Source organism: Octopus sinensis, linkage group LG2, assembly GCF_006345805.1.
Source record: "Octopus sinensis linkage group LG2, ASM634580v1, whole genome shotgun sequence".
Lineage (NCBI taxonomy): Eukaryota > Metazoa > Mollusca > Cephalopoda > Octopoda > Octopodidae > Octopus > Octopus sinensis.
Window position 1 is genome coordinate 91,783,589 of NC_042998.1, and position 13,748 is coordinate 91,797,336.

Below are 13,748 nucleotides of genomic sequence, written 5' to 3' on the forward strand. Positions count from 1 at the left end.
TGATGGCATGTGCTGCTCTCTCACTCAATAATAGTAATAATAATGATGATGATGATGATGATAGCTAACAGATTTGTTAGAGCATCAGACAAAATTCCATGTGGTATTTTGTTCTAGGTCTTAACATTCTGAATTCAAATCATATCAAGGTTAATTTTAACTTTGATCCTGGTTGGGATGTCAATAAAATAGAATACCAGTTAGTATTAGGGTATAATTTAAGTGACTAAAACTAAGTTGTTTGTCTTAATTTCTGGTCTCATGCCTACATTAATAACAACTGTTACTAATTTTCCAAATATTTCTAAATATCAGATCCTTTTGTTTAAATTTTAAGATTAGTATTCACATACAATTTCTTCTTCCTTCTCAGCACCTCCTGGAAAACCCACTGATTTGCATACAAGTAAAATTGGCAGAGACTTTGTTGCACTTGAATGGAAACATCCCAAAGAAGATGGTGGTTCAAGAATCACAAAATACATCATTAAGAAGCAAGATGATAAGAAGACTGACTGGTCACGGGTAGCTACTACTGATGGCTCAGACAGAAGAGTGAAGATAGATAATCTTACTGAAGGCACAAAGTATTATTTCTCAGTTGCTGCTGAGAATAAAGCAGGAAGTGGTCCAGCAGCAGAAATGCCAAATGGTGTTGTACCTGTTAAGGAATTAAGTAAGTTGATAATATAAATATTTTAAACTGTATCCATAATTATGTAATTCTATGGTATTATTAAAAGTTTCCAGGGTGCATGTGTTCTGATTGTACTACTAAAACCAAAGTGTATGCACAATTGAGTATCATTGGTACCCAGCTTACTGGGCCAGTCAACAAAATAGGTATCGTGTTATCTACTCATATTTAATTATTACATGAGATTTTGTAACATTGTATGAGAGCTGCTCTGTGACAATTTTGAGCAACTTGGTTGCATCAAATTTTTCTGAAAGCTTGACAAATCTATTCTCAAGGTCTGCAAAACACTTTGTCAGGCTTTTGCCAAACACTTTTTGAAGTGAATCATAAGGTTTTAGAGTAGCAAATACATTTTAAGAGTAGTCAAGTGTTAGTTCAAGATGATGAGCATTCAAAGCAACCATTCAGTTACAAAGGGCTAGAACGTGTGAAAAAAAAATATATGAACTCACACAGGAGAACTGTTGCCAAACAAACCATCATCCTCTTCTCCTGAATGGGATCAGTTATAGAGTTTGTAGGAGATTCTTATGGAAAACATGAACATACTTCATCTTGACATGAAGTGTGTTCCCTGGCTTTTGCCATTTGATCTGAAGCAGCAGTATCTTGGTTTGTATTTTGAACCACATGAAATGGTTAACAAATGATCTACCTTTCAGCCCTAGAATCATCAAAATGGTAGGTGACTATGAAACAGAATTGCAAAAAGTATTGGAATATTTCTGTGATGATTTTTCAGCATAGTAAACATGGATTTATAGCTGTCTACACTCCCAAGAGAACTATTTTAAAGAGGATGATATATGAAAATATATATGTGAAACACATTATGGAGTAATGGTGTACATTTTTTCTACTTTTTCTGGTTCAAGAACTTTCCAATACTATCTTAGAATTTTATTAAATACTTATATTTATTTTGCTTTCTTTCTCATAAATTAGTCATGCATTTTCAAATTTCCTCTATTTTTGCTGAAAACACACTCACAGACATATCTCCTTTCAAACACATGGGTTTACTTAGTATGGCATTCTTTTTTGTTGCGTGACTATGTTGTTTTTTGTATTTTATAAAATGATCCACCAGATTTTATTTTTGCTGTTCATTATAAAGAAGAAAATATTCAAACTCTAAATATATTTCTTTTAATATTTTCAGCTGTTCCTTCCAAACCACAAGGACCTCTTGAAATTACTGATTTCAGTCGTACTTCAGTAAGCATTAGATGGAAAGCTCCTCTAACAGATGGTGGTTCTCCAATAACTGATTATATAATTGAAAGAAAAACAACTAAAGGACTTCTTTGGACCAAAGTTGACACAGTGGAGTCATCCTTATTTGACTACACAATAACAAACCTTTATGAGAACACTGACTACTTGTTTAGAGTTTTGGCTGTGAACAGTGTAGGAACAAGTGAGCCATTGGTCTGTGATAGTGCAGTCACTGCAAAATCTCCATACAGTAAGTGTTTTTCAATATATTCAAGTGTTATTCAATTAAAAGGAAAATTTCAATTGATATTAAATTATGTAAGATGAATAACAATTAATTTAGTAAAATGTTTAATAACTAAGAAAATTAACAAATTTGGTTTTCAAAGTTATACCTCATTTAAAAAATGTTACTGCTTGTCTTTAACAGGTATACCATCTCCTCCTGTTGGTCCATTGGTAATTTCAAATGTGACAATGAATTCTGCTGATCTTGAATGGAAACCATCTAAAAAAGATGGTGGATCTCCAATTACTGGTTATCTTATTGAGTATAGAACATCTGCAAGAACAACATGGTCAAAAGCAAGCTTCATGGATGCTAAAACTACAAATTACACTGCTTCTAATCTATGTGAAGGCAGTGAATATTTCTTCCGTGTCATTGCAGTTAATTCAGAAGGACAGAGTCAGCCCTTAACTGGATCTGATTTCGTAAGACCAATGAGAGAATTGAGTATGTATCTATTTAAGATTATTTTTTTAATGTATTTTTAAGAATTAAAGAAGTCAAACTGTCCAAAGTTGTTTTCTATAAATTTATAACATTATATTTAATAAAGAACAATTAATACTTTTTTATATCCTTATTAAATTTGATGAAATAAATATTCATAAGTACTTCAATTTTTTCCTAGGCTGCCCACTACCTCCAGTTGATTTAAGAGCCACAAGAATTGGAGAAGATTTTGTTGAAATAAAATGGGATCCACCAAAGTCTGATGGTGGAAGTGCTATAGAATGCTATGTAGTCTATTTGTCTCAACATAGCCCTGATGATTGGAAACGTGTAGCTTTACTCAGTGCATATGATACAAACTTATGCATTACTGATCTTCTGGAAGATATGAATTATTACTTTGGTGTATGTGCTGAAAACAAAATTGGAGTCAGTGAACCAGTTGAAACAAGTAAACCAGTAACAACCATGAAAGGATTGCGTAAGTAGTTTTCTTTCTATTTAAAAATTTTTGTGCCAGTTCAGAAATAAATATTATGTGTTATTTACAAAATAACGAATAATTACTGAAATGTAATGAAGCAGATAAACAAATGAACTTGTTGATTCTTTTGTAGAAGATAATCTCAAAGAATATAATTTGCATTTGTATGTGCTACAAATAATAGAAGAATTATTATTACTCAGTGGATTATTATATCTTTAGGAAAACTGTGTAGATAAATGAGATAAAAGTTTTGCAAAACCTTTGATTAATGCAGGTGAAAAATTAGAATATCTTGTGTGATATCAGTGAATGATAACAAAGTAAAAAGATCGTACATATTTTGAGAAAAGAAAGAAAATAAAGTTTGCATAAATGTGTGTAAAGCAATAACATATTTTTGTGCCACAAACTGAGTCACTATACTGAAAACATTGGAAAGGCTATATCAATATGAGTTTAAAGCAGAAAAAATGGTTGTAGCAACTATCGTGACTATGTGACTGAACAATTATATGATGGGGATCAACAGTTGAATATTTATTGTGTAAGAGAAAGGCTTTGATTTAGTGATTCTATACTTGCACTTAATTTTCTACAAAAGTCATAATAATCTGCAATAATAGAAATCAAATTAGTTATGTTCATTGTATTATTTTACTGTTATATTGAGATAAATTTTCATTTCATAATTTTGATAAAAAATACTTCTGAATTACTTTTAACTTTGGACTAAACTATATTCATATTTCTTCAAAATTTTGTTTTTCTTACCTTCCTTAGTTGTACCTGCTCGTCCAACTAGTCTTGTTGTAACTGATGTTCAACGAGATTCTATTGCAATCAAATGGAAACCACCAAAAGATGATGGCGGATCTCCAATTCTTTGTTATATTGTTGAGAAACGTCCAACATCAAGCAAATTTTGGTCAAAGGTAACCAAAGTAGATGCTGATACAACAGAACTATATGTTCGAAATCTCCAAGACCATACTGAGTACCATTTCAGAGTAATTGCTGAGAACAAAGTCGGACAGAGTGAACCTCTTGAAACACAAGATTCCACTATGGCTAAAAGTCCATTCAGTGAGTATGCTTCTACATCTACTGACATACTTCCCATTTTCCAATAACTGATGGTCCAGACATAATTATGAGAGGCCACTGAAATTTCCTATGATTATATTAATTAATAACATACCTTTTTTTTTGTTTTATAATTTCATGTCTAACATTTTGTTTTTCAATACGAAACTCACCAAATTATTACATACATGAAATAATCATATTCTCTTATGCTTTCTAGATGTGCCATCTCGTCCAACTGGACCATTGGAAATTAAAGATGTCACCCACAACTCAGTTGACATGGCCTGGAAACCACCACAGAAAGATGGTGGCAAGCCTGTTACAAGTTATATCATTGAATACAGAGTACTTTCTAGAACTTTCTGGTCTAAAGCTGGTACAGTAGATGGAAAGACAACTACATTTACTGCAAACAACTTGATGGAAGATACAGATTACATGTTTAGAGTAACAGCTGTCAATGATGAAGGTCAGAGTCCACCTTTGGAATCTGATGAATCAACAAAGCCTATCAAGAAAATTAGTAAGTTTGCAAAAAAATTAAAATTTCTTTTTATCATTCAATTTCTTTATTTTACTTTTCTTTTCTTTCTGCATGACTTTACTACAACTACATAGACTAAATAATTACTAATAAATTGTCTTGCAGATCTTCCTGGTCAACCTATTTATTTCCGTGCTACGAAAATTGGTGCTGACTTTGCTGTTATGGAATGGAAGCCACCAATTGATGATGGAGGTTCTAGAGTTACTGGTTATGTAATACTGAAGCGAGAATCGTTGGATGATGAGCGCACAAAAATGACATCAGTCACTTCTCATGAATTATCTTGCACATTGAAAAATCTCAGACAAAATGTTAATTACTACTTCTCTATATGTGCTGAGAATAAAGTTGGTCTTAGCAAACCAGCTGATGCAGATCATGCTGTATGCCCAATGAGACAGCCACGTAAGTGATTTATATACTATATATCTCATCATCATCATTGTAATCATTATCATGACATTTGTTTTTAAGTCTGTTTTTTTAAGTCCATACTGGCTTTCGTAAATGGGACTTCTTGAGATAGTTTTCTATGACAGTACACTCTTCCAGACACCTGTCTTTATTTTTTTAAAGTAAGGTATTTTAATTCATGTCAAACTATCAAACCTTAAACAATGTCTTAGTAGTGTACTCAAGCAATGTCAATGCAAAATCACATGGAATCCAACATACATACATACATGCACATGTAAATCAGGCCTTTGTATTGTTTTAGTTTACCAAATTTCACTCATAAGGCATTGGTAATCCCAAAACTAGTGAAGAAAACACTTGCCCAAGATGTCATTAAGTGGTATTGAACCTGAAACCATGTGGTTTCAATGTGAATATCTGTGACTATATATTTAATTATTCAGTCATTTTGTTAAATATTTTTTAAATAAATAATCACATAATATTTTATTACCATAATAAATTTGTTTTAATATTTAATTCTCTAGAAAAACCATCAAGTCCAAGAGGACCTATCAAAGTAACTGATATCATGAAAACTTCAATGAATATTTCATGGAAACATCCAGAAGATGATGGAGGATCTCCTCTGACAGGTTATCTCATCGAACAAAAAGAAAGTAAGCGTCAGTACTGGAATAAGGTTCAGCAAGTGCCTGCCACTGTTACATCCTTTAATATCCAGAATTTAAGAGCAAACACTGAATATGATTATAGAATTTCTGCTGTAAATAAAATAGGCTACAGTGAACCACTGATTTCAGATGCATCAACAATGGCCAAGAGTCCATTCAGTGAGTATATTAAAACTCTTACATTAATTTTATATGATTATTATTTTGCTATTAAACTTATCTTGTGCAAATATAAACTGAAATTTATATCAGCTGCATTATATTAATTAATTAGTTGCCAAATTACCCTAAAATTCATTACTTATTGTTTAGGAAGACACCACTAGAAAGTGTTTTTGTTACCCTATATATTTCTGTAAGAATTTAAAAACTTTCAGGGATAATAAATTTTTATGAATATATATTCCTTTTTTAGAAATATTTTGTATATCTGGATATGTTTTTCCATCTAGAAATAGCTTAAGTGAGTCTGATTATATTTTATGGTTGACTGTTCATCATAATGTTAGAAATTTACTTCTAAAATTGAAATGCTTGCAATTTCTCAGCTAGATAAAGATAATTATTAAATTAAGAGTCTCTTGACCAAGTCCATCAATTGAGTCTAAAGGAACTCAGCATTTACTTTTATTTCCATGTTAACTATAAACCTATTGAGCATGAAGTTATAATTACATTTTATCTTTAAATATTTTGATGAGACTCTAAATTATCATAATTTTGGATGTTTTAGTATTGAACAGAAGACTCCATGAAATAAAATAGATTCATATACAGTTTTAGTTGAACTATTATAAAGATTTTCTTATTATTGATTTTTTAAATTTTTACTTACAGGTCCTCCAGGACGTCCTAAGGGTCCCCTTGAAGTCATTAAAATATCTTATGACTATGTTGATCTTGAATGGAAAGCACCTGATTCTGATGGTGGCAGTCCAATTACCAAGTATATTATTGAATACAAATCTGCAACTCGACCTAGTTGGCTAAATGCTGCAGAAGTTGAAGCTAATGTTAATGTTTATAGAGTTCTTGGATTAGCTGAAGGAACTGAATATTACTTCCGTGTCATTGCTGTCAATGAAGAAGGACAGAGTCCACCTTTAGACACAACTGAAGCAACAATACCTTCTCGAGAAATACGTAAGTATAGTTTAAAGATTGAAAATTCTTTCTTGTCTGTCTTTATTTGTTGACTGTTAACTAAAATTGTTCAAAAATAGAATACCATATTCACTGTATTTGCTTATGAGTCATACCCCTAATTTAGTAATAAATCTTGGTAGAAAAATTTTCCCTTACACTTATAACTTTGCTCTATGCATAGATTGCACCCTAGTTTTTTTCAGTTAAAATCAAATATAAAATAGTGTGATTTATATATGAGTAAATATGATATATTCCTAAATTTATGATGTATGCCTACATCATAAAATATATAATTGAAATATTACCTGAAAATTCATGAACAATTAATTGCTAATATAATAAAATTATGATGTAATTGTTTCTGAAATTAAATTGAATGCAAAATGGTTTATAGAAAGTTCTTAATATTTATATTTTTATTGAATTACAAATAAATAAAAACTATTTTCATTTTACCTCATAGATGTACCTGGATCACCAGTTAATGTAAGAGCTAGCCAAATTGGTGAAAATTATGTTTGCCTTGAATGGAGACCACCAAAGAGTGATGGTGGTTCTAAGGTTTTGAAATATACTGTTAAAAAGCGAAAAGACAAGAAGGATGAATGGGAACGCCTAATGGTTGTTGAAGGTTTAGATACATCATTCAAAGTAACTAATCTGGAAAAGAATGTTGGTTATTACTTCTCTGTCTCAGCTGAAAATAAAGCTGGTATGGGAAAACCATGTGAAACTGTTGGTTCTGTTATCACTCAACGAGAAGCAAGTAAGTATTTTATTGAGAATTGAATCCTTCATTGATTAACTTAAGTCAGCTTTTTAAATATAGTAGCATTAAAACCATTGATATATATATATATATATATATATATATATATATATATATATATATGTATTAATAAACAGATTGCCTTAGCTCCTCATGTTGCATAAAGTTTCATGGAAGTGAAAAAAAACATAAGCTCCTAAGACATATGAAGACAAAGCAAAGATATATATATGTCAGATTTTGGTTTAGAACTAAATCTCAATGTTTGTAATGAGATTTAGGTTAGATTGGAGTCTATGGATGTTAGAGAATTAGAAGGAAGGGTATTCAGCAGGATTATTTATTTTCTTTACTGTTTTTAGCATTTAGAGAAGTGTAGAGGATGTAGTTATGTAGTCAGATCATGATAACTTTCCATCAGAAGCTTTGTCTACATTCTTAAATTTGCTAAATTCATTCATGGCTCAGAGGCAATGTTCAGCCAAAAAGTGTGATGTATTGATCACTCTAAAAGCAATAGGGGAGCAGGCTTCTACACTCACTGAAGAAATAAAATAATCATTTTTTATATCCATAAAATAACATCATTGCAATAATAATTATGATAACTTTATTATTGTCTTGTTTTAAAATAGACTACTCTTATATTTCAGCTGTTCCTTCAATGCCTACTGGACCCATTGAAATTGTTGACGTACAGCGTACTTCAATCAGCCTAAGATGGAAACCACCTCAGGATGATGGTGGTTCTCCAGTCATGTTCTACCAAGTTGAAAAGAAAACTCCTAAATCATTAATTTGGTCGAGAGTTGAAAAAGTTGAAGCAAGTACATTAGAAGTGTGCTGCACTAATCTATATGAGAAAAATGAATATCTATTCAGAGTCATTGCTGAAAATATGCTTGGACAGAGTCAACCATTAGAAACTGAAGCAGCTACTACAGCAAAGAGCCCATTCAGTGAGTATTATTGTCAGAATTCTTTATAAAGGTTTTTGTAATTTTCTCTTTATTTCAATTTTTAATTAATTTAATCATAAATAAAAGTGTGATAAAATATCAAGTTAGAAACTACACTTATTTATTAACCCTTTTTTTGTTACCATATTTCTAATTGAAATACATTGACTTTTGTTGCAATTTAATTTGAAAATAGTTATGAATCTGATGTCTGGAAGATAAATTAACATGAAATTTTAAAGGAAGGTTTTATTTTAGATCACTTTAAAGCCAAATGTTTCTATCATAGAACACAGGTGGGCTGATATTAAAAGAGATGATTAAAAATATTCTCACTGAATCTATTTGAAATATTAACACTGTATTTATATTTAATTTCTTTTTAGATGTTCCATCTGTTCCTGAGGGTCCATTGATTATAAGCAACATTACTAAAGATTCAGCTGAATTAGAGTGGAAGCCACCTCTCAGTGATGGTGGATGTGAACTCATAGAATATATTGTTGAATACAGGACTGCTACAAGAACAACATGGTCAACTGCTGGCAAGGTGCCACCTAAAACAACTTCATTCAAAGCCACAGATTTGATTGAATCACTGGAATATTTCTTCCGTGTGGTTGCTGTCAATGGTGAAGGACGAAGTTTGCCTCTTGTTTCAACTGATGTTGTCAAACCAATGAGGGAACTAAGTAAATACCCTTTTATCATTCTTATTTATTTTCCAAGCAACTACTATATAATACCACATATGAAAATTACCTTAAAGAGAACAAGTATAGAAAATTATCAGAATTTCACAGAATCCTCTAATAGACACACCTAAAGTAAAATGTTTTTTAAATTAGATGACACTAATTTTTATGAAAAGATTTATATACCATTATCATTGGCAGCAGCAGCATTTGAGTCATATCTACTTTTTCTATGTCGGTATGGGTTGGAGAGCAATACAGTGTACAATATAGCAACAATTAAACTGACCCTTAAATATATCCCTTTAAAATCATCATCATTATCATCATCGTTTAACGTCTGTTTTCCATACTAGCATGGGTTGGACGGTTTGGCCGGGATCTGGGAAGCCAGGAGGCTGCACCAGGCTCCAGTCTGATCTAGCAGTGTTTCTAAAGCTGGATGCCCTTCCTAACGCCAACCACTCAGTGAGTGTAGTGGGTGCTTTTTACATGCCACCGGCACAGGGGCCAGAGGAGGCTGGCAACATCCACGATCAGTTGGTGCTTTTTACGTGCCACCGAGAAAAAATTATGGCTGAAAACACTTGAACAATATACTTGTTGTGCGTGCGTGTGTGTATCATCATTTTAACTTCAACGTTTGTTTTCCATGCTGACATCCACCAGGTTCCAGTCTGATTTGGCTTGGTTTCTATGGCTCAATGCTCTTCTTAATGCCAACCACTTTACAGTGTATGCTGAGTGTTTGCCAGAGAAATATCATCATCAGCATTATCATCTTACCTCTGTTTATTTTTGCTATGCTGGGAGAGGCTGGATTTCAACAAATTGATATTTAGTCATTTTCATATTAATGTTCAGTTTATTTAAAATATCATTGAAAAGTTTCTGAAAGGTGCCTTCTAGGTGAAAAATATAGAGTTAAGTCTTGTCTTATATACTTAATATTGCAAGTCAGAAGAAATGATAATCAGTTGAAGCAATACCTGTAATTACGCACTCATTAAGTCATTCTGTGGCTTGTATTAGATTATGATTTGCTAAGGAGGTATATGACTGAAACATGTCTAGAATCATCATCATGTTTACCAAATATCAGACTTTGTCTGCACTGCATATCATCTTTTAATTTTTAGTTCATTTAAATTTCAGAGTTCCCTCCTTTGTCTTTTCAAAAAAACTTTTCATTGACATGCATGACTTTTCCTATTAAGGCTATAAATTTGATCAACTAAAAAGTATCCTTCAAGCCAAAAATCCTCTTTCTTAAACATTTTTATTTGATGTATGACAAATATTCATTACATTTCTTTTCCCTTTTTAATAGCTCCTCCAGATAAGCCTACCAATTTCAGAGCATCAAGAGTTGGGGAAAACTTTGTTGAATTGGAATGGTCTGCACCAGCAGTTGATGGTGGAACACCTATTACAGGATATGTTGTGCAAATGTCACCACAGAAACCAGGCAACTGGACCACAGTCACCTCACTTGACTCTTATGATACAAGCTGCCGTATAACAAAACTTGATGAAAACATGGACTATTACTTTAATATTTGTGCCTTGAATAAGATTGGTGCTAGTAACAAAGCTGACACCGAAATCTCTGTGACAACAAAGAAAGGACTCCGTTAGTATTATATTCTCAGTTCTAATATTTCCTTTAATGTCTCAAAAATACATTTGTTGAAATTTTAATTTTTGCTTATTTCAAAAATTTCATTTCAAAAATTGGTTTCATAGTAATTTCATATAAATTGAAAATTAAATCATGATAATTAAAAAGTATTCATTTTGATAAAAAAAATAATTGATTTTTATCCTGTATTTCTTTATATTTCCATATAAGTTTTGTCTGTCAATCATAAAATGTTTGAATTAAAGATGAGTTCATTGTTAAAATTGTTGCTCAATGCTATCTATAATTTTGTTATACAGTTGTACCATCAAAACCAACTGGTCCTCTTCTTGTTACCAATATTCAACAAGATTCAGTCTGCATCAAGTGGAAACCATCTAGTGATGATGGTGGCTCTCCTATAACAGGTTACGTTATTGAAAAACGAGCTTCTTCCAACAAATACTGGTCTAAAGTTGAAAAAGTGAAAGAAGGAACGAATGAGTATCAAATAAAAAATCTCCATGAGAAAACAGAATATTACTTTAGAGTTTATGCTGAAAACAAAATAGGAAGCAGTGAACCTTTGGACACTAAAGAAGCAACTCTTGTTAAGAGTCCATTTGGTAAGTATGAAAATCTAAAATATTAGATTAACTGAAAGCTTTTTGTAGTCCCATGCAGTTGCAAGCTGAGCCATTTGCTGAAATCTAAATTATTTTATTGTTACTTTTTTTAATAAATCAAATACAAGTGACTCCTGATTTACAAAAGCATTGCATTCTTGAAAATATTGCCATGATGTAGAATTCCATAGCATCATAATCATTATCTATTTCTTTATTGCCCACAGGGGGCTAAACATAGAGGAGACGAACAAAGACAGACAAAGGAATTAAGTCGATTATATCGACCCCAGTGTGTAACTGGTACTTATTTAATTGACCCCAGTAGGATGAAAGGCAAAGTTGACCTTAGCAGAATTTGAACTCAGAATGTAACAGCAGACGAAATATCACTAAGCATTTTGCCCAGCATGCTAACGATTCTGCCAGCATCATACCATTATCATCATCATCATCATCATTGTTTAACATCTGTTTTTCATGCTGGCATGGGTTGGGCATCTTGACAGAAGCTGGCTAGCTGGAAGGCTGCACCAGGCTCCAGTCATCATGTTTTGGTATGGTTTCTATATCTGGATGGACCTCCTGACACCAACCACTTTACAGAGTATACTAGGTGCTTTGTAGATGGTGCTGGCACAAGTGCTTTTAATATGGCATCAGCACAGACATGAAACCTATTTTCCCATGCTGTACAATATGGAAACCAGCGAGAAAATGGATTACATGTTAGAAAATTATATGTTGCACCAAAATTTCAGGAATGCAATGCTTTCATAACAAAAGGAATACTTGTACTATTTGATTTCTGATAATATTTCAGTTCACTTTTGTTTTATTGATTTAATTTTTTATGACTTTTCAGTTCATAAAGTTAATAAAGTTACTCTATTATTTGGTTGTGTATGTGTGTGTGTATGTATATATATGTATGCTTATAAATATGTATATATGTGTGTGTGTTAATACCAATATATTTACTTTGAATAAATGGAATCCACTTGTAAACATTAACCAAGAATAAAGTTTAATATATTTATTTATTAATAAAATAATTATTTTCTAAGCATTTAATTTCCAAATTCACGCAAATTTTAAAAATTCATTTTCTCATTCTGATATTTGTTTTCATTTTCAGATGTCCCATCTCGACCAGTTGGACCATTAACAACACAAAATGTCACATACAAATCAATTGATCTTTCATGGAAGCCATCTGAAAAAGATGGAGGAAAACCTATCACATCTTATCTTATTGAATACAAAGCTTCAACTCGTTCTTCCTGGTCGAAAGCTGGTTCAGTCGATTCCAAATCCACTTCTTTCACTGTTCATGACCTAAATGAAGATACTGAATATTTCTTCAGAGTCACTGCTCTCAATTCTGAAGGGAAAAGTCAACCACTGGAAACACTTGATACAACAAAAACTACTAAAAATATCTGTAAGTTTTTAATTAGATTCTATCAAATAATTCATCTAAATAAAATTATCATAGGCATAGGAGTGGCTGTGTGGTGAGTAGCTTGTTTACGAACAACATAGTTCCGGGTTCAGTCCCACTGCGTGGCACTTTGGGCAAGTGTCTTCTACTATAGCCTCAGGCTAACCAAAGTCTTGTAAGTGGATTTGGTAGACGGAAACTGATAGAAGCATGTCGTATATATGTATATATATATATGTATGTATGTGTGTGTGTGTATTTTTGTGTGTCTGTGTTTGTCACCCCCCCCCCAACATTGCTTGACAACCGATGCTGGTGTGTTTACGTCCCCGTAACTTAGCATTAGGAAAGGCATCCAGCTGTAGAAACCTTGCCAGATCAGATCGGAGCCTAGTGCAGCCTCCTAGCTTGCCAGTCCTAAGTCAAACCGTCCAACCCATGGCAGTATGGAAAGCAGATGTTAAATAATGATGATGATCATCATCATCATTTAGTAATCTAGCTTCCATACTGACATGGCTTGGATAGTTTAACAAGAATGATAAGCTCTGACAAGTCAAAGGGCTATAATTGTGTGTGTGTGTGCATATGTATGTGTTTGTGTGTGTATATATATA

General features: G+C 32.3%; 1 protein-coding gene across 2 annotated transcripts in view; it reads left to right on the forward strand.

Annotated features, from left to right (window-relative positions):
• The window catches only part of LOC115225262 (titin), a 193,903-nt gene that overhangs the window by 147,863 nt on the left and 32,292 nt on the right, over positions 1-13,748 (forward strand). For both annotated transcript variants that reach the window (XM_036515440.1, XM_036515448.1), the window contains 15 exons: positions 374-676; positions 1,863-2,168; positions 2,349-2,654; positions 2,836-3,138; positions 3,925-4,227; positions 4,448-4,753; positions 4,880-5,182; positions 5,722-6,027; positions 6,706-7,011; positions 7,481-7,783; positions 8,440-8,745; positions 9,132-9,437; positions 10,771-11,073; positions 11,382-11,687; positions 12,826-13,131. In XM_036515440.1, the coding sequence (XP_036371333.1) occupies positions 374-676; positions 1,863-2,168; positions 2,349-2,654; positions 2,836-3,138; positions 3,925-4,227; positions 4,448-4,753; positions 4,880-5,182; positions 5,722-6,027; positions 6,706-7,011; positions 7,481-7,783; positions 8,440-8,745; positions 9,132-9,437; positions 10,771-11,073; positions 11,382-11,687; positions 12,826-13,131 (4,572 nt within the window). The remainder of the gene's footprint in view (positions 1-373; positions 677-1,862; positions 2,169-2,348; positions 2,655-2,835; positions 3,139-3,924; positions 4,228-4,447; positions 4,754-4,879; positions 5,183-5,721; positions 6,028-6,705; positions 7,012-7,480; positions 7,784-8,439; positions 8,746-9,131; positions 9,438-10,770; positions 11,074-11,381; positions 11,688-12,825; positions 13,132-13,748) is intronic.